The sequence below is a fragment of the Lampris incognitus genome, chromosome 1, assembly GCF_029633865.1.
Source record: "Lampris incognitus isolate fLamInc1 chromosome 1, fLamInc1.hap2, whole genome shotgun sequence".
NCBI classification, from domain to species: domain Eukaryota; kingdom Metazoa; phylum Chordata; class Actinopteri; order Lampriformes; family Lampridae; genus Lampris; species Lampris incognitus.
The window spans coordinates 838382-860000 of record NC_079211.1 but is presented as its reverse complement, the minus strand read 5'-3'; the positions used below and the strand labels follow the sequence as shown (position 1 = coordinate 860000).

The 21619-nt window shown below is 50.1% G+C and overlaps 1 protein-coding gene across 2 annotated transcripts in view; it reads left to right on the top strand.

The window, feature by feature from the left end:
• The window catches only part of LOC130124727 (transmembrane protein 144-like), a 47771-nt gene extending 26802 nt beyond the window's left edge, over positions 1 to 20969 (top strand). For both annotated transcript variants that reach the window (XM_056294060.1, XM_056294067.1), the window contains exons 9-11: positions 15179 to 15276; positions 19709 to 19762; positions 20585 to 20969. In XM_056294060.1, the coding sequence (XP_056150035.1) occupies positions 15179 to 15276; positions 19709 to 19762; positions 20585 to 20668 (236 nt within the window). In that variant the 3' untranslated portion in view covers positions 20669 to 20969. The remainder of the gene's footprint in view (positions 1 to 15178; positions 15277 to 19708; positions 19763 to 20584) is intronic.
• The last annotated feature ends 650 nt before the right edge of the window (positions 20970 to 21619 follow it).

The following is a 21619-nucleotide window of genomic DNA, read 5'->3' as shown; positions in this document are numbered from 1 at the left end:
AGCCCATTGCACAGCCGTGTTTCTGTCTGTAAAACTTGCCCCTGAATTGGAAATATGTAGTGTTCAGGCAAAGGTCCAGTAGTTGGCAAATCTGGTCTGGGCTGAGGTTGGTCCTATTGTGGAGGGTGTCGTCCCGTAGCAAACGATGCCTCACAGTTTCCAAAGCCTCCATGGTTGGGATGCAGGTGAATAACGAGGTCACGTCGTAGGATACCATGGTTTCATTCGGTTCCAGTTTTACGCCTTGGACCTTGTCCACGAAGTCAATGGAGTTTTGGATATGGTGAGGTGTTTCGCCCACTAAAGGGGTCAAGATGTTGGCTATATGTTTGGCAATGTTGTACGTGACCGAGTTTATGCTGCTGACGATGGGCCTGAGGGGGGTTCCATCTTTATGGATCTTAGGGAGTCCATATATGTATGGGATGTTATCTTGTGGGTAGAGACGGTGGCATTGTACCTGATCAATGGTTCCTCCTTTCTGTAGTTTCTGTAGGTACTCTATTATTCTCCTCTTGTAACCACTAGTAGGATCGCGTCTCAGAGGTTCATAGGTGTCGGTGTCACTGAGTAATGACGTGATCTTGGCGTGGTAGTCTGTGATGTTAAGGATAACCGTGCATCTCCCCTTATCTGCTGGAAGGATAGTGATGTTTTCATCCATGCTCAGGGCTGTCACGGATTTCCTTTCCTCCATGGTTAGGTTGGAAGGAGGGAGTTACGCATTGGACCGAGCTGCTGATACCTTTAACCTAAGCTGTCCCGCCTGGATGTGATGAGGTCAACTATAGGTAGTTGTTTGGGTGTCATGGCGAAGTTCAGTCCTTTGGCTAAGGCCTCCTTCTCTGATTGTGAAAGTACCTTGTCCGACAGATTCTTGAGCCATCTGTCCTGCGTTCTGTTTTGTGTGGGATGTTCTGTCTTTTGTCTCAAGGTAAGTATATCTGCTTGGCTAGTGTTGTTGGTTCGTCGCTGTAAGTTTTGAAACTTCCTTGTCAGCCTTTCTTTGGTTTTGTGGTGTTGAGATAGTTGGGGTTTCTTGGTGAAATCCGTGATCCTCTCCAAGACTGCACCAGGCAAGTGGGATGTTAGTTGTTGGAGTAGTTGGTCAGATTTCTCCTTCAGCCCGTCAATAGTGAAATGGACCTGTCTCACACTTTCATTCAGGAGTTGATTCTGTGCCTTCTCTATGATTCTGTCTGCTCTATGTCCTTTTATTGTGGTACACAGGCGGAGGCTAGTGGGTATGAGCCTGTGTTGTCTGCATCTCAGATTGAATCGCAAGTGGTTTCTGTAGTCTGCAATCTTCCGAGCCATCCTTTCATATTCCCTCACCTTTTTAAGGGTGTCAGACCCAAATTGTTCTGCCACATGTCTCTGAATATCACAGACATTTCATCAGCACTCAGTCAGACCAGCTTGGTCTGGTCAGAAAGGCACGAACTGAGGAAGCCTCTTGGATGAGAGGCGAAACATCTTCATGGATATATACCAAGTCCAGTTGCACTCGATTCAATTCCTTTGGATAACCATGACCTGGATGAATGAGAACATTCACAGACACGTTAATAGGAATGTTCGGAGATAAGTAAAACTTTAACAGTTAACACAACCTTTCATCATGCCGATATTGCTTGATAACCAGTCCTTCGTACGTCTTGAACTGCGTGGTTTGTACTTTGTGTTCCTACTCAAACTGTTCCACAATTGTACCCAACAAATTGAAATGCCCATTCCCCTTCTCTATCTGATACTATTTTTTTGTGTATTACTGGGTAGCGGAGTGTTTCTTGCTTTGAACATTATTTGTGCTGTGTTAGTCTATTAAATCCCTGAACTTCAAGGCACATGACTTGAGAAACGGCTTGTTGATGTGTTCACCATAGCCTATGTTAACTGTCCTCATGGCTCTTTTGTGTAGTATACATAATAGATAGCTTGGTTTATTAGCCACACGACCAAAGCCGGTGGAATTTGTTTTTGGTACATTTTACACTCTGCAGCACAATACCTACATGGACAACTACAGACACTACACATATTATCATGAAGAGTAGTTACACAATAACAAGAAATAAACATATTGGGCATAACAACAAGGTGAATGGTGATATTTATGCCAGTGGTATGTGAGGAGGGACAGCAGGGAGGAATTCGGAGTCCTGATGGCCAGGGGGAAAATACTGTTGGCGAAGCATTTAGTCTTAGTGGAATGGTTGTAGGTTGGTTGCGTAGGTGTTACCCCATACCTCCACACAGTAGATCAGATATGGTAAAATAACTGAACAATACAGAGTGTACAATGTTTTATGATCCAGAATGTGACCTGATTTGCTCATGACTGCAATGCACCTTGCAGCTTTGCTTGCACACATGTTGTGTGAGGTTTCCAGCAGGTGTTGTGGTCTAGTATCACACCTAGACATTTATTTTCATATACTCTGTCTAGTTGGACGTTGTTTCATTAATTTTACTTTGGTGTTCATCATTTGATTTCCAAACAACATAAAGTTTGTTTTGTCCAGATTTAAGGATAATTTGTTTTTGTCAAACCACCGTTTTAATTTTTGCATTTCTATTGTGGTCACCTCCAAAAGCTGCTGTACATTCTCACCAAAACAAAAGATATTCGTGTCATCAGCAAATAGAGCACATTTCAATATTTCTGATATCTTGCATGGGTCAGTGGTGTAGCAATACATTCGATTACTTTCTAACTTTTGTCATATCAACATCATTCCAGTCAGTAGATTTCTTGTTCTCTCATTTGTCCACGATGTCCTTCTCTTCCCCCACTCTAAGAAACATGGAACTTGGGTTTCTGTCCCCGTCATCACCGTCATTCCCCTCTGTGATTGTTTGTGTGTCATTGGTTTTTCCTGCCACACATTTACAAAGAATGTGTTGAAGCCGTCGACCACGTCTTCCGTGTTGTTTATAGTCTTGTCACCATCTGTAAAGTACTGAGGACAGCTTGGCCTTCTAGATCTGTTTCTAATAACACTATTCAACACCTTCCATATACCTTAGGTGTTGTTTTATTGGTCTCTAGTTTTTTATTGTAGTATTCCTTCTTGCATATCCTCATAATGTTAGCTCGTTTCTATATTTGTTGTATTTTATGTCTGCTTCCATGGTTCTGTACTTTATGAATTCTTTGTAGAGCTTTTTTTTTTTTAATATGACAAACGTTACATAGTCCCTTCGTGATCCCATGACTATCTTTATCTTGGGGATGGACCAGTCTTTGTCGGAGTGTGTTGCTGGGTTGGAAGTATAGCGGGATGTGGTGTTTGTTGAAAATTCTCCTGAGTTTCTCGGAGACCCCAGAAACATACGGGATGACTGTTACGGCTCACCCACCCCACCCCGCGCCGTGGCCCACCCTACCCGCACCGGCAGCCAATCAGCTCGTCAGGGCTGGGCTTAAGTTTGGTGGTCTCCCAGCGCCCATTGTCAGTTCGTGCCGTAATGTCCTCGCAGTTGTGGTTACTCTTCCCTTACGGTGCATTTCTCTCCGAGCTTTACCTCAGCCCTTGGTTTATGGTTTCCCTTGCGAAGTTTCCCTGTGGAAGTATCCTGCCGTGTCCCCGTTTTGGATTACCCGCGAGTTTTCTCCCTTGGACTTCCCGTTTTCTTGTCGCTCATTGCCTTCCTGTGTTTGACTGTTGTACGCGCAAGGAATAAAGTACGCTAGTTTCGGCTAACTCCATCTCTGCCTGGTGTCGTGCGCTTGGGGTCTCCCACAAACCTTAACCGTACGAACTGACCCTGATGACCCCAGCCGGCACAGAGAACGTACCGACCAGTCCGGTTCAAGCAGCTCTCATCAGACAGATCCAACTGACCAACTCCCACACCCAGCAGCTAAAGGCGGCCTCTGCTGCGGTAAGGGATCTTCAGACTCAGGTCCAGGTCGTCCAGGCCTGTGTGGGTAACCTAACGAGCCAGCAGGCGGCGTTGGCAAGCCAACAAGCAGAGATCCTGCGGCAGTTGCAGACCATCACGGTGGCTCTCACCATCCAGCCGCCGGGCCAGCTTGCCCCTGGAGTCGTGGGTAACCCGCCCCCTGGGCCCACTGGCCCAGTTAACCCTGTGGTGCTCAACCCAGTTCCCCGGGAGCCCTGCCTCTCCAGCCCACGACCATTTGATGGCAACTTTGAGACCTGTGCGACGTTCATCATGCAGTGTGAGCTGGTCTTCCTGCACCCACCCAGCATGTTCATTCTGATGCTGCCCGGGTCGCTTACGTGACCAACCTGCTCACAGGCCGAGCAGCTCAATGGGCCACTGCTTCCTGGTCCATGAAGGCCCGTTTCTGCCTCACCTATGAGACCTTTGAGGCGGAACTACTGAAGGTTTTCCACCATCCAGTCGGTGGCCAGGATCCTGGTGCTCGGCTGAGCAGTATCCAGCAGGGCAGTGGCAGTGTCACAGACTACTCTGTGGAGTTCAGGCTGGCCGCAGCTGAGAGCGGCTGGAACGACCAGTCACTTCGGGTCACCTTCCGGAGAGGTCTCAGCGAGGCTGTCAAGGACCAGCTAGCCACCCGGAAGGAGCCCACCTCCCTCGATGACCTGATCAAGCTCGCCATCCGCATCGACGGATGCCTCCAGCAGAGGAGGCGCGAGCGAGCCCTGCGTGGATCCCCGTCCATTCCCCAGTCATCCAGCACTCCTAACAGGATCCCTACTCCTGTTCGCCCCACTTTCCCTGTGGCCGTTTCTCCCCCCGCACCCCAGACCATGACGGGGCAGGAACCTATGCAGCTGGGGCACACGCACCTTAGTCCGGCCGAATGGGAGTCCCGGTTCAAGGCGCATCAATGCCTATACTGTGGCCAGAAGGGATATCGGATCAGCGGTTGCCCCACTTGGCCAAAAGACTAGGCTCACTGGGACCCCGGGAGATCCTAGTGAGCTGCCTTTCCTGTTCCCGCCGTCCTGCCCCACAGAACCATCTAGTTAGCGTTACCCTGGCCTGGGCTGACCAGCGGCTCACGGTGGGTGCACTCCTCGACTCGCTGGCTGATGAGTGTTTCCTGGACTCAGAGTTTGCTGCCCAGGCTAACATCCCGCTAGAGATGCTGGAGAAGCCCATGGACGAGCTGGACGAGCGCTGCCTGGCCAGCGTCACCCAACGCACCCATTCTGTTTCTCTCACCATAGCAGGGAACCATGTGGAGAGACTTTGGTTCTACATCATCCAGTCCCCGTTAGTCCCTGTTATCCTAGGGCACCCCTGGTTCATGCAGCATGAGCCACACATCGCCTGGGCCTCCGGTACCATCATGGAGTGGAGCTCCTCCTTTCATGCCCAATGTCTCCAGGCTGCTCCCGGCCCATCCCCCCGACGTGCCCCTAGAGCCCCGCCTCCCGACCTCTCCTCTGTTCCCCCTGAGTACCATGAGCTAGGTGAGGTTTTCAGCAAGACCCGGGCCCAATCTCTTCCTCCTCATCGGCCTTATGACTGTGCTATCGACCTCCACTCTGGGGCACCCCTTCCCAGCAGTCGTCTGTACAGTCTGACCATCCCCGAGAAGGCTGCGATGGACGAGTACATCTCCGAGTCCTTGGCAGCGGGGCTCATTCGGCCCTCGTCCTCCCAGGTGGCAGCTGGATTCTTTTTCGTGAAGAAGGATGGGGGCCTCCGACCCTGCATTGACTTTCGCCAACTCAATGAGATAACTGTCAAGAACAAGTACCCCCTTCCTCTCATGAGTTCCACCCTTGAGCCCCTCACCCAGGCTACTGTCTTCACTAAGCTGGACCGCCGGTGTGCCTATCATCTGGTCCGGATCCGGAAGGGGGACGAGTGGAAGACAGCCTTTAAGATGCCCCGGGGTCATTATGAGTACCTGGTCATGCCGTTCGGCCTCACCAACGCCCCAGCGGTATTCCAGGCTCTCATGAATGACATTCTCCGCGACATGCTCGGCGAGTTTGTGGTGGTCTACCTCGATGACATCCTCATCTTCTCCAGGACCCTCGAGGAATATGTCCAGCATGTCCTCGAGGTACTCGAACGTCTTCTCCGGAACCGGCTCTTTGTCAAGGCAGAGAAGTGCCGGTTCCATTCCCCTTCCGTTGACTACCTGGGCTTTGTCGTTGAGAGAGGACAGACCCGGGCCAACCCCCGCAAGATCCAGGCTGTGGTGGACTGGCCTGATCCCACATCCCGGAAGGAATTACAGAGCTTCCTCGGGTTTGCGAACTTCTATCGGAGTTTCATCCGGAACTACAGCCGCGTGGCAGAACCTCTCACCAGGCTGACCTCCCCCTCCCAGCCGTTCGTCTGGTCCCCGGCTGCCTGCTCTGCGTTCCAGTTCCTCAAGGAAAGGTTCACCAGCGCCCCGGTCCTGCTCCACCCCGACCCCAAGAGGCAGTTCGTCGTGGAGGTGGATGCTTCGGACACCGGGTTGGGGGCTGTCTTCTCCCAGTGGTCAGCGTCTGACCAGAAGGTCCATCCATGCGCCTTCTTCTCTCGCCGGTTCCTTCCCGCTGAGGAGAACTACGATGTCGGGAACCGGGAGCTGCTGGCAGTGCTGGCTGCTCTGGAGGAGTGGCGCCATTGGCTGGAGGGGGCGGAACAGCCGTTTACCATCTGGACTGATCATAAGAACTTGACGTTCATCCGAGCAACCAAGCGCCTCAATGGTCGGCAGGCACGGTGGGCCAGCTTCCTCAGTCGGTTTGACTTATCGCCCCGGGTCCTGCAACACGAAGGCAGACTCCCTGTCCCGACAACACCTGAGGAGGGAGCCAGCTACAGAGGAGCCGACTCCCATCCTTCTTGAGGCCAGGGTGGTTGGCATGGTTACCTGGGGCATCGAGACCGTGGTCAGGCAGGCGTTGCACTCCCATCCCGCCCCGATCCACGTACCTCCACACCGCCTGTTCGCCCCGGACTCAGTCCGGTCCCGGGTTTTTCAGTGGGGCCATGCCAGTCAGTTTGCTTGCCACCCGGGTGTCCACCGCACCTTCACCTTCCTGGCTCTGCGTTTCTGGTGGCCCACCATGAGGAATGACGTCAGGGACTTCGTAAAGGCCTGCTCCGTCTGTGCTCGCAGCAAGGCCTCTCACCAGGCACCCGCGGGTCTGCTGCAGCCCCTCCCAACTCCAAGCCGGCCCTGGTCCCATGTGGCGTTGGATTTTGTCTCCGGACTGCCTCCCTCCCAGGGTAACACTGTGATCCTGACAGTGGTGGACCACTTCAGTAAGGGAGTGCACCTGGTGGCCCTCCCCAATCTCCCATCGGCTTCTGTCAGTTCTGAGACAGCGGACCTCCTGACGAGCCACGTGTTCCGTCTCCACGGCCTTCCCCTGGACGTCGTCTCGGACCGAGGGCCCCAGTTCGTCTCCCAGGTATGGCGGGCCTTTTGTAAGGGGTTGGGTGCCTCTGTTAGTCTCTCCTCTGGATATCACCCACAGACTAATGGGCAGACGGAGAGGATGAACCAGAGCATGGAGTCTGCCCTCCGGTGCATGGCCGCCAAGAAGCCCAGCTCCTGGAGTCGGTTCCTCCCCTGGGTCGAGTATGCCATCAACTCCCTGGTCAGCTCTGCCACCGGCCTCTCACCTTTGGAGGTGTCCCTGGGCTACCAGCCGCATGTCTTTGCTGCGCAGGAGTTGGAAGTGGCAGTTCCCTCCGTGCAGGCCCATCTGAACCGGTGTCGTCGCGTCTGGGAGGTGACCAGAGCTGCTCTGCTCCGGGCAGCTGAGCGCGCCAGTCGGGGACCAACCGACGCCGGTCCCCAGCGCCTACGTACCAACCAGGCCAAAGGGTGTGGCTGTCCTTGAAGGACCTCCCGCTTCAGTCCACCGCGAAGAAGCTGAACCCCCGGTTTGTCGGGCCCTTTGAGATCAGGAAGGTGCTCAGTCCCGCGGCGGTGAGTCTGAAGCTTCCAGCTTCCTTGAAGATCCATGCCGTTTTTCATGTGTCTGGGGTTAAGCCTGTCTCCCACAGTTCTCTGATGCCCCGGCTTCGCCTCCCCCTGAGATCGTGGATGGGCACCCCCAGTGGAAGATCCGCCGGCTGCTGGACGTCCGGCACTGAGGACGGGGGTTCCAGTATTTGGTGGACTGGGAGGGTTACGGTCCGGAGGAACGTAGCTGGGTCTCCCGCCAGCTCATCCTGGACCCTGGGCTGCTCACTGAGTTCCATCATTCCCATCCCGACAAGCCGGGCAAGTCACCTAGTGGCTCCCGTGGAGGGGGGGTACTGTTACGGCTCGCCCACCCCGCGCCGTGACCCGCCCACCCCGCGCCGGCAGCCAATCAGCTCGTCACAGCCGGGCTTAGCCGTCAGGGCTGGGCTTAAGTTTGGTGGTCTCCCAGCGCCCATTGTCAGTTCGTGCCGTAACCTCCTCGCAGTAGTGGCTACTCTTCCCTTACGGTGCTTTTCTCTCTGAGCTTGACCCAGCCCTTGGTTTATGGTTTCCCTTGCAAAGTTTCCCCGTGGAAGTATCCTGCCGTGTTCCCGTTTTGGATTACCCGTGAGTTTTTTCTCTTGGACTTCCCGTTTTCTTGTCGCTTATTGCCTTCCTGTGTTTGACTGTTGTACGCGCAAGGAATAAAGTACGCCAGTTTCGGCTAACCCCATCTCTGTCTGGTGTTGTGCGCTTGGGGTCTTCCACAAACCTTAACAATGACTGTGCTATTCCTTCTGTTCCTTTTCTCCTCGTCGCTGACCTGGTTGGTCTTTCTGGAACGTGTTGCAGTTTTCACAAAGGTCCAACTGGGGTAGCCGCAGGTTTTTAAAGCTCCCCTCAGGTGTTTGTGTTCTTCTCGTTGGGCCTGAGTGCTGCTGGGCACATTGTCAGCTCTGTGTTGCAGAGTTCTGATTATGCTCAGTTTGTGTTCCAGCGGGTGGTGTGAGTTGAAAAGTAGATATTGGTCTGTGTGTGTAGGTTTCCTGTAAACCCCAATGTGGAGGCTCCTGTCTTCCCCAATGTGGACGTCACGGTCCAAGAAGGGCAAACTGTTGTTCTTTACGTCTTCCCTTGTGAACTTAATGTTCTTGTCCACTGAGTTGATGTGTTTGGTAAACGCCTGCACCTCTTGTGTTTGGAAATATAGACAGAAACACGGCTGTGCAATGGGCTCACCAATATCGCCCATTGTGGCCAACTTATATATGGAAGAGGTAGAACACAGGGCCCTGAACTCTTTCAGAGGCACACCTCCAAGCCACTGGTTCAGATATGTGGACGACACATGGGTCAAAATCCAAACACCTGAGGGGAGCTTTAAAAACCTGCGGCTACCCCAGTTGGACCTTTGTGAAAACTGCAACACGTTCCAGAAAGACCAACCGGGTGAGCGACGAGGAGAAAAGGAACAGAAGGAAGAGCACAGTCATCCCGTATGTTTCTGCGGTCTCCGAGAAACTCAGGAGAATTTTCACCAAACACCGCATCCCGGTATACTTCAAACCCAGCAACACACTCCGACGCAAACTGGTGTTTCAGTTCATGAATCTTTATTAGAATGACTCAGCAGAACAGCGCACAGCATTATGGGTCTCAGATAACGTAACAGACCACTAGGTGTCGCTAAGTGCTCAATATCAACATCCATAACATCTTCCTTCCTTTAGATTAATGTTCTGTAAATACTTTGAACTCTTAACTTCTCAATAACCGTTGCATAATAACACAACTTATCAATAACTTCTTGTATCACATTGCAACATGCGTGACATTAACTGTCCTTCCACAACTTTTCTCTTTTTTTTCTAAAAATACTAATAATAAAGGAATAGGCCAACAGTCTTTTGTGACATTTCTTCATGTGTGTGCTGCCAATGTGTATGTGTGTGTGTGTGTGTGTGTGGGCATTAGTAAGGGCAGCGATCCGCCTACACCCTAGTTGAACCCATGTTCTCATGTATGTGCGCTTCAGTTGAACCAAAGTTCTCACAAAGTCACAAGTTCAGTCTTTGAGGTGGCCGTGAGAGGCGGCCACTGCGTGAGTACACTGCATGGCCCGGTGTGCTGCTGTGATACCCCGGTGTCCGGCACCGTCCAGGCACCGGTGTACTTGGGGGGCGAGGAGCCAGACTGCTTGGTGTGTGAGGGGCTTCCATCCCTTCTGGTTCGCCCTGGCCTGACCCATGCCTGGTCTCGGCTGACTTCCCAGTCATGTGTCCCTGTTCAGGACTGCGCTGCTCAGGCATACTGACCTGTTGTGCTTCAGCTGAGCGCTCTGCCACCCGTAGATCCACATGGTTGCGTCTCCACTGTGTGCCGTTGACATCCACCACGAATGAACGAGGAGCGACTTTCTGGATGCATTGGCCCAGCGGCCATCTTCCTGTGCGATCTCCTGGTAGTGGTTTCATTCTTATCCGATCTCCCACGTTCAGCACTGGGAGGTCCCTGGCAGATCTGTCGTAGGTCGATTTCGCCATCCGCCCTTTCCACCGCAGCTTCCCAGTCACTCCGACCACAACATGTGGCTGCAGCAGGCTGTCTGCAACCGGCAGTGAGGTTTTGAGCCTACGCGACATTAAGCGTTGAGTGGGGCTGCTGTCTAGCCCCTCTGTGGGCGTGTTGCGCCAGTGGAGGATGGCCATCCATACATCTGTACCATCTGCTTTTGCCCGCTTGCGGAGTGATTTCACTATCTTCACAGCCGCCTCGGCCTTGCCGTTGGATTTCGGATGTCGGGGGGAGGATGTGACATGGGTAAAACCCCAGCTGGTTGCAAACCTCCTGAATTGTTCACAAACAAATTGTGGGCCGTTATCTGTGACCACTTTGTCAGGCTGTCCATAACGCGCAAACTGGGCTCTGCAGCACGTGATGAGAGTGTCGGCCGATAGGTCTGGCAGCTGGTTGATTTCCCAGTAATCTGAGTAGTGGTCTACCAGGATGAGAAAGTCTTTGCCGGCGTAGGAGTAGATATCCATGCTCACAGTTTGCCATGGATGTGTTGGTATCTCACGTGACATCATAGATTCCTTCTGCTGATTCTTTGCGTACTCATTGCATGTAGAGCAGTTGGACACAAAGTCCTTTATTTCGACTTTCATGCTCGGCCAGAAGAGGGTATCCCTGGCCCGTCTCTAACAGGCCTCGCCACCAATGTGGCTTGAGTGTATTGGCTTGAGTAGCTCTGCTCTCAAGTCCTTCGGGATAATGACACACTGTCCTCTGTACAGCACCCCATTTTGCACATTCAGCTCATTCCAGAAGGGCCAGTATTCCCGCACTGCCAGTGGGGTGTCCTCCTTGAAGTCAGGCCACCCATCCAGGATCACCGTCTTCAGCTCTTGGAGTACATCATCCGTGTCTGTGTGCTGTGTTATTTGGCGGAATCTGAAGGCGGTGACATTCAGGTGCTGAGCTTGGTCCAGCTCTGTCTGGTCGTTGTCCATGGCAAACACTGCATGTCGCACATGTGGGGTGTCTGACCTCTGGCGCGGCAGAGTAGCTCGGCTTAGAGTGTCACTGATGGGCATTTGTGTCCCAGGCTTGTACACAACATCGAGGCTGTAACATTGCAGCTGCATCAACATTCCCTGAAGGCGTTTCGGTGCACTCAGGAGGGGCTTCTTGAAGATGGTGATCAGTGGTTTGTGGTCCGTCTCTGCAATGACTGTTTCTCTGCCGTATAATTATTGGTGGAATCTTTGGCATGCGAAGACTATGCTCAAGCATTCTTTCTCGATTTGAGCGTAGTTTTGCTCTGTTTGTGCCAGGGCTCTCGAGGCAAAGGCCACAGGCTGCCCCCCTTGCAGCAAGCAGCATCACAGCCCATTCATGCTGGCGTCGCTCTAGACTGTGACAGGCTTTGTGACGTCGTAGTATCTGAGAATAGGTGTGTTGGAGACCAGTTGCTTTATTTCCTGCACCGCATCCTCATGTTTGGGCAGCCAATGCCATTCTGTGTCCTTGTCCAGAAGTCTGCGGAGCGGCTCACAGACCTCCGAGAGCTTTGGCAGGAATTTTGCAAGGTAAGTCACAAACCCAATGAAGCATTTCACAGCTTTTGCATCCGTAGGTGTCGGCATCTCCAACACAGCCCGTGTTTTCTCTGGGTCGATCTCCAGTCCTTCCGAGGACAGTATGTGTCCGTGGAAGTGGACTGCTTGAAGTTTGAACTGCAGCTTGTACTCGCTCAGTCTCAGCTTCACGGCTCTGCGTCGCTCCATGAGAGCACGCAGGTTGTTGTCATGGTCCTGTTCCACTTCCGCCTCTGTGTCGCCACACCCAACCACCAGGATGTCATCGGCTATTGGTTCAATGCCAGCCAGACCTGCTAGCAGTTCGTGCTGTTTGCGTTGATAGATCTCCGGTGCCACAGAGAAACAGAATGGGAGTTTGAGCCACCTCATGCGGCCCCACGGCATCCAGAAGGTCATCAGACGGCTGCTTGCGTCGTCGAGCTTGCACTGTAGAAAGGCGTCGGGAGCATCCACCAATGTGAAGATACGAGCCTTGGGTAGCTTGTACAACACATCCTCCAGCGTCGGCATATGGTAGTGGGACCTCGGCAGTGCTCGGTTAATGGGTTTGGGGTCGATGCACAGTATTATCTTTTCTGGTTTTGCGTCAGTCACCATATTACTTATCCACGCCGTGGGCTCGCTCACTGGTGTGATGTTGCCTGCTCTGATGTGCCTGTCTAGCTCTTCCTTGACCTTCTCCCTCAACGCTACCGGAACATTTCAAGGTGCGCACTGTACAGGAGATACATTTGGATCCAGCTCGAAGTGTATTTCGCCTGGGACTGACTCAACTGGGTCCTTGAAGACATCAGTGTAGTCATTCAACAGCTGATCTTTTGTGAGGGGCACGCACTGACCTGCTTCTACTTTGTTCAGCTCCTCTAGGCTTGTGAATGTCATTAGGCCCAGACACTCACATGTGGCCCCTGAGAGGAGAGGCTCCTGTGGAGTTTCAACTATCTCAAAGACCAGCTCGTGCTTTTCTCCTCGAATGACACATCTGTGTGGAATCTCCCTTGTGATGGCAGAGTTTCCCCAGAATATAGTATCAGCTTGGTTGTGCTCGGGCGTAACACTGTTCCGGGTGACAACTTCTCTTTGGTCTTGCTGCTCATAACATTACACGTGGCACCTGTATCTAGCTGACATGCTTACCTTTTCTTGTTCACACGCAGGTGCACGAACCATTTGAGCCCCTTTGATTTCATATTGCTGATGCATTCTGTGGCTAGGAACATGTCCTCCGTATCTGCGTCCCCTTCCCCTTGCTCAACATCTTCCAGCACATCCACCTTCTTTGTCTTGCTACTAGCCTGCCTGACATACTTTGCCAAGTGGTTTGAAACGCCGCATGTTCTGCGTGTCTTACCGTAGGCTGGGCGTTGCTCTCTGCCCCGCTTGTGGCTGTTTCCACAGTATCTGCACGGTAGATACTGTAGATCTCTTCCTCTCCTGTCTTGAGTTTTACGTCTCTCGTTTTGTTTGTCTGCTGTGTTTACACTGTCCGTCGACACTTGTGGGCTCTCCATACTTCTCATGCGCTTCTCTGTCAGTTCTGCAAGACGACGTATTTCCACCGCTGACGGCAGCATCAGCTCTCGCTCGCGCAGCACGCGCCTTCTGGTGTCCTCCCTTGCGACACCGAGCACGAGCCTGTCTCGAATCATGTCGTCTTTCAGCCCACGAAACTCACACGACGCAGCTCTTCCCCGTAGTCCGCTTAGGAAACCGTCTATTGGTTCATCAGCCTCCTGTTTGCAGCACCCAAACATACATCTTTCCTATATTAGATTTTTCGCCGGCTTAAAACGCTCCCCCAAAGCCTTTAGGGTGGCAGCAGGGTCTGTCTTTTGCTCTTCAGTCAGTGCTCCGTTGTGCATGGCAACATGACGGCCCTCGTTACCCATTAGCCGTCTCAGCGAGGCTGCCTGTACTTCCTTCGCCTTCTCTTTTAGACCCGTGGCTAACAACAAGTCCTCAAATTCCGCACGGAAACCCTCCCAGTTCTTCACCAAATCCCCGGACATCTGCATGCCCTCTGGTGCTGGAACGATATTGCTCGCCATGGCGTTTGTTAACTAGCTATTAGCTAGACCGCTTCTGACGCCATGTTTCAGTTCACGAATCTTTATTAGAATGACTCGGCAGAACAGCGCACAGCATTATGGGCCTCAGATAACGTAACAGACCACTAGGTGTCGCTAAGTGCTCAATATCAACATCCATAACAACTGGTTCATCCCAAAGACCGTGTACCAGGCACCCAAAAAAGCAATCTGGTGTATACCGTACAATGCAATGAGGACTGCACTGACCTATACATAGGAGAAACCAAACAACCACTACACAAACGGATGGCCCAACACAGAAGGCCACACTCCTCAGGACAAGACTCAGCAGTCTATCTACACCTCAAGGAGAAGACACACTCCTTCGAGGACAGCAACGTACACATTTTGGACAGAGAAGATAGATGGTTGCACAGGCCCTGGGGAAGTTTGTTGTACTCGTACAGGTCTAAGGGTGTCGTAAACGCTGTGTACCGCCTGTCAGACTCATGGAGGTGTTGTTGTTGAACCCCGATGTGAGGTCCATGGTGCTGAAAAAGGCGTTTCCACCAAGGACAGCAAGGCAGTCGGCTTGATGAGGCAGCGGGTGGGCATCCTTGACGGTCTTGGCGTTAAGCCAGCGCAGACCACTCACTCAGCCATCTTGACCGGAAGTGCAAAGTTACAATTTAAAGTCAGGACATAAAGCATAAAGTATATAAAAAATGTCTAATTTATTGCATGGCTGTGGAAATGATTAATGTCTAATATTAATAGCAGGCTGTTAAATAGGCTAATCCTCTGCCAGGTATTTCAATTATGTTCAACTGTTATCAGGTCTAATTAAGTGACCCAAAAGGTGATGCTAATGAGCCATTATTACTGGGGCTGGAACCCATGTTCTCACCAAGGCCAGACTACACAGAATCTGAGTTTTTGGATTATTAGGCTTGGAAACATCAGTTGTGTAATGTGACATGACAGAGAACTGAACTTTGGAGAGAAAGGCCAGCATGAAAACATTCATCAGCCTTCCCTAGTTTGAGACCGTCAAAGATGTCTTCACCAACACTGACCAACATGTATCGCTCTTCATTGAAAATACTTTTTTTCTCTTTTTTTGGGGGGGGGGGTGTTGTATTTCTGTACTTCTGAGTGTCTTGTCTTCTCTCCATTAGGATTTCTGTCTGGTGTGATGTGGACATTGGCCACATACTGCTGGTTCCTGGCTAATAACTACCTGAGTGCTGTCATCACCTTCCCCATCATCACTGCCGTGAGTACACGATGCTGTGGTAGGCCAACAAACAGCCAGCGGCTGTAAAAAGCTTCAAAATGCTGGGTACATAAAATCAGAATTATTTGTTGTTAGGGGGAGTCTCTTCTTGTGAAATCAAGGCTGATGACGGAATGTAGCCGCAAACGCCAGAAAAACCTCCTGTATTTTGAAATTACACAATGATTGTTTGGTTCTTCAAATTCATTTGGTGAGGTCTTGGCAATACCACAAAACACATTTTTACTGGGATGGCGTTGTACACTAATTCTTCAAAAAATCCGATTAAAGAAATCCAAAGAACGTTGAATCAGTTCATCTGGACACAACGTTTATTGACAGAAACATGTCATCATCATCATCTAAGTGACCTCTTCAGCCTCAACTGACTGCAGGTGTCCCCACCCTTATAAACAATACAGTGACTGCAGGTGTCTCCACCCTTATAAATACAGTGACTGCAGGTGTCTCCACCCTTATAAACAATACAGTGACTGCAGGTACCCCCACCCTTATAAACAATACAGTGACTGCAGGTGTCTCCACCCTTATAAACAATACAGTGACTGCAGGTGTCCCACCCTTATAAAAATACAGTGACTGCAGGTGTCCCCACCCTTATAAACAATACAGTGACTGCAGGTGTCCCACCCTTATAAAAATACAGTGACTGCAGGTGTCCCCACCCTTATAAACAATACACTGGCATAATGACTGAAACCAACGATCAGTTTCATATGCATATATGAGTGTGACCATTAATTCGAGCTTCACAGGCAATGTGTACTAGAGCAGCGTTTCTCAAACCTCTCCTGGAGGAGCACTTGTCCTGCATGTTTTAGATCTCTCCCTGCTCCAAACACAGCTGATTTAAATGATCAGTGTTGTTATTAGGCAGCTTCGGGAGCTCCTAACGAGTTGATCAGTTGAATCAGCTGTGTTTGGAGCAGGGAGCGATCTAAAACATGCAGGACAAGTGGTCCTCCAGGAGAGGTTTGAGAAATGTTGTACTAGAGGACTAGGGAATGTTGCAATCACAGCACTGTAAATTGGTGACAGATGTACTCTTAGCCCCCCTCCTCCTCCCAGTTCAGGGATGGTCGTTCCCTCATCACATAGATGGCTTCTTTGACTCCCCGTTCAAAACAGCATTCCTCCCTATCAAAGATGTGCACATCCTCATCCCTGAAAGAGTGGCCAGTGGTCTGTAGATGGTGTAGACTGTGGAGTCCTGGTCTGTAGATGGTGTAGACTGTGGAGTCCTGGTCTGATGTGTTAGCTCTCCTGTGTTGTGCCATCCTCTTGGTCAGCATCTGTTTAGTTTCCCAGATGTATAAGTCACAGCAATCCTCCCGGCACTTAACAGCTACACTATATTGCTCTGTTTGTGCCGGGGGAACCAATCCTTGAGGTGGACCAACTTCTGGTGCAGTGTGTTTTGGGGTTTGAAAGCAACCAAGATGCGGTGTCTTGAAAACATGCATCTCAACTTTTCCGAAACTCCCGCCACATACGCAATCACCACTGGTTTACACTTAGACAGCTGTTGTCCTTCTCTTGGATCAGCTGGTGCACTGTTTGGCGTCTTCCTGGCTTTGACAAATGCCAAGTTAGGATACCCACACTTAACCAGGGCCTGTTTAATGTGGGATTTCTCCCGTTCCCCGCCCGCTGTGTCAGTGGGGACGTTGTCAGCTCGGTGGTCCAGTGTCCTGATGACTCCTGGTTTGTACTCCGGTGGATGATGAGAGTCAAACCTTAAGTACTGATCAGTATGTGTTGGTTTACAGTAAACATCAACAATCAAATGTCCTCCATCACTGACTGTAATTTCACAGTGTAAGAAGACCAACCTGCCATGTTCCACATCCTCCCTGGTGAACTTGATGTGGTGCCACAGAGTTAATGTGGTCGGGGAAATGTGCTACATCCTGAGATTTAATTTAACCCCGGTGTCGTCCACAAATCTGAACCAGTGGCTAGGTGGTGTCCTTGGATAGGACATCAGAGCCTCTTTTCCTCTTCCTCTATATACAAGTTGGACACTACAGGTGAGACTGAGGAACCCATAGCGCCCCCATGCCTCTGCCTATAGTACTGCCCCCTGTATGTGAAGTATGTGGACTGAAGACACAGCTTCAGGAGCAGACACACTTGGTCAGTGTTAAGGGTGGTCCTATTGCTAAGGGTGGGGTCATTTTGTAATTTCATACAGACTACCTCCACTGCTTCATCAACAGGAACACAGATGAAGAGACTTAACATCATAAGAGACCATTGTTTCATCCCTCTCCATAATGATGTCCCTCACCTTATCCACAACATCCATAGTGCTGTGAATGTAATGTTCATTACTGCCCCCCAGCGGGCTAATAGATGCCAGAAACTTAGAGAGGTTATAGGTCACTGAGTTAATCATACTAACAATAGGTCATAATGGCACATCCTGTTTATGTATCTTGGGTAACCCATACAGACTAGGTATAGCGCCCCCTGGGTATAATCTGTGGTACAACATTCTATCAGTAGCATTGCCCTGTTCTAACAACTTCAGACCATCTATCACCCTTTTGTTGTGACCACTGCCTGGATCTGGTTTCAGGGGCTCATAAGTCTTCATGTTGCTAAGTAACATCATAACTTTTTCATGATAGTCTGTCTGGTTTAATACAACAGTGCATCTTCCTTGTCCGCTGGAAGGATGATGATGTTATTGTCTGTACTGAGAGTCATGAGAGCTTTCCTCTCGTCTCTACTGATGTTTGATGGCGGTGCCTTCGCATTGCTGAGGCAGGCTGAAACTTTCTTCCTTAGTTGTTCCGCTTCCGGGTTCGCGATGTTGTTTTTTTCAGATCGCTGATTTGGTGGCTGTGATCAGTTCTACTGGCGGGATTTCCCTCAGCGTGACAGCAAAATTCAGCCCCTTAGCAAGGATGTCTTTCTCCGCCTGGGTGAGCCTGTATCAAGACAACACAGTGGTATAATGACCGAAACCAACAACAATTTTCATATGCAAATATGGGCATGATCAGTAACCAGAGTTTCAAAGGCCATGTGCACTATTCAGAGGATTAGGGATCGTTGCCCATCTACAGGCCAGTGGCGACTCTATCAGGGATGAGGATGTGCACATCCTTGATAGGGAGGAACGCTGGTTTGAACGGGGAGTCAAAGAGGCCATCTCTGTGAAGAGGGAACGACTATCCCTGAACCGAGGGGGGCTAAGAGTACATCTGTCACCATCTTACAATGCTGTGATTGCAACTATTCCCCGATCCTCTGTGAATAGTACACTTGACCATTGTAACTCTAGGTAATGGTCACACCACATTTGCATAAGAAACTGGTCGTTGGTTTGGGTTGCTATTGCAGCTGTATTGTTTATAAGGGTGGGGACACCTGCAGTCAGTTTAGGGCCCAGACACACCCAACCCATATCAGAGAACTAGCGGCGATGAAGGCCGACTGTTGCATCATCTCACGTTGCCTGCGTCTGGGCCAAGAAGAAGCACTTGAACACACCGCAGAGACTACGGCCAACTAGCATGTACATTCTGCACCTGCATGAGAGGAAATAACTCTCTGTACCAGCAGGGGGCGGTAGTCTGTATTTGTCATTCACAATTTGAAACTGGAAGACCTGGGACTGCGGATATACAAACCGTAAACAAAGCAGCGTTTGCTTACCATTTTCACTCAACTCACGCTCGCTACGGACGGTGTCGTGATATAGCACTGATAATAAAAAGTTGCAAATGGCACTGGCGAGCTCACGCCAGAGTTGGGTTTTCACCACTCGGTTGGCATGACGTTTTTCTGTCATGTCGTCCAGAGCTGGCCTCTCCTGAATCATGCTGATCAGCTGGTCTTCCGTTTCTTCATGTCGTTGTGAAAGCATTAGCTTCTTGAAAGGTTCAGGTGAGATGAAGACGAGAAATGTTCAGAACCTTCTGTGTGTGGCCTCTTGACTTCGTTGTTTGCTTGCTTTCGTAACTTCCGTTTCTCTTCTCGTACACCGATTCACTAACCCGAACAGCCAATCAGAGTGACCTCTCTCACCGACTGGCTCCACCGATTCCAAAAAGCTGCCAACGGGTCCGACTAGTGCCGATGGTGCGGGACACACCACAAAAACTAGGGTCACAGACGCTCACCGTCGGCCTGGTGTGTCAGAGGCTTTAGACTGAAGAGGTCACTTAGATGAGTCATGAAATGTATGTCAATAAACATTGTGTCCAGATGGTTCGACCTCCTTTGGTTTTCTTACCTGGATTATTGAGCATGCATCAAGACAAATTAAACTCAAAATGACAAGTGTTTATGGGGGAAAAACTGAACAAACACAACTGGCAAATACTGATTGTGGATTTACAGATCAGACACATGTTTGTGTTCCACCTGTTAACCATCATGTTCTGCTTGGTCCTGCCAGGGGTACGGCCTGGTTGCAGCCCTCTGGGGGTCCTTGGTCTTCAGGGAGGTCAGGGTAAGAATCCACACTGAACACTGAATCTTTTTGTTGGTGTTGGACACACAGTGGGTCTGTATGTGCTCCGCCATGGCAGAAAACATGTCGACCTTGACTCGTGTCTATGTGAGCCTGGTGACTGGCAAACATGCAACCTATATTTTCAGATGGTTGAGGTATTGCTTGGCCTCAGGACAACTGGCTACTTACAAGCAACACTTAATAGAATGTAATTTGTAATTTGCATGGATGGGCATCACATACAGTTAACACCAGTGGTTCATGAGGCGGTTTAATCAGCTTGTATTTGATGAGATGACCTTGTCTGACATGTGGAGGTTCCCATAACTAGATGCCCTTCACTAAATACATTATTTTGTTAAGTTTTTGCACATCTCTGCGTACATTTCTTTAATATCTAACCAAGTTGTGAATGTAATTCAATAACTACAGAAGTCACTTGTCGTTGCTCAGATGGGTCTTTCTACATGTCTTCTAACTCATGCCGACACCCCATCATTGGGAGAACTATCCATGTCAGGATGTTTTAAACTTGATGTAGATGTATGATCTGTGGTATTCGATCATATGCCATGAAGAACTATATGTATACCAGTTTTCTTTCCAACTTGAAGCTACACCAGCTGATGATTCCTCCTGTTGGGCTGAAAGATGTTTGTTGGAAAGGACCCACGTAAACATGGCTCTCCATGCAACGTGATGTGATGAGTGTCACTGCTCTTAGCCTTATGATATCCTCAGAGCCAAAGCAAGTTGTGTTCATGTGACATGTGAGCGGTCCTGTCACGTTTCCTGGTATAACCCTCATCTTTTTCTCAGGGTTTTGGAAACTGCTCTGTGTTCATCCTGGCCTCCTGTGTGGTGCTGACTGGATCCTTCCTGACTGCCTTCTCTAAACTCTAGGGGGAAACACTAGCTACCAGTTGGTGGCAGTGTCACCCCCAATCCCCTGAAGTGGTGCTGAGGACTGGTGAAGTGGGAACAGTTGGTGTTGGTGCAGGTCTTCGGGTCTGCTCGTCTGCTGGGCTCTGGCTGTAGATGTTCAGCTGGGTCATTAATCTGTATACTTCTGTTCTGCTTCACATTCAGGATGATAATTTTTTTAGATGGAATAAGAAACTGCACGTTATTTATAAAAACAACTGTATGGGCCATTGTTTAAAAAAAGACTTGATTGATTTTGTCATTTGAAAAGTGGAATTTGGTGTTGATCTGTTAGAATAAATTGATACTGTTGATAAACGAGTTTTTGTTCAAAGACGCACGTCATTGGCAGTTCTCAGCTGAACAACAGCTGAGCATACCGGACTCTTTGTGGTTTGAATGGGGGGTTTTTCTTACTGAATCAAGTTTGGATCACGTCTTTGCTGCAGGGTAGTTCTGTGGTCCCTATGATGGTTAATCAGAAGTATACACGGCCCCCCGCTAAACCTGAGGGGGACCCCAGGAGAGTGACTCGCTTACATATTTTGGCTTAAATTTCAAATATTTTCACATCAATGAAATCACAAATGTTAAAATAATTTCCAGCTGAGGAGCCGGCAGGCTGCAGTTTTAAAAGGGGTTCTGAATATCAAGCCGGGGCGATCTGTTATTTAACACCATCTACTTAGATGACTGACTTATCTGGCCATGTCCTCTGGCACACCATTGCAAAGCCTCAAGGCTGCCAGCCTGTTCTTACCCTGGGCCATGTCTTAATACTGGGGACCTGGTCCTCATCCTGGATCTGGTCTTCAAACTGGACTTCAGAATGGCCAAGAGTTTTGTCAGTTTCTGGTGAGTAACTGAGGGCATGGGTATCTTTCTGCTCCTCAAATGTTTGAATCTTTGATATTTTTACTATTTTCTGTT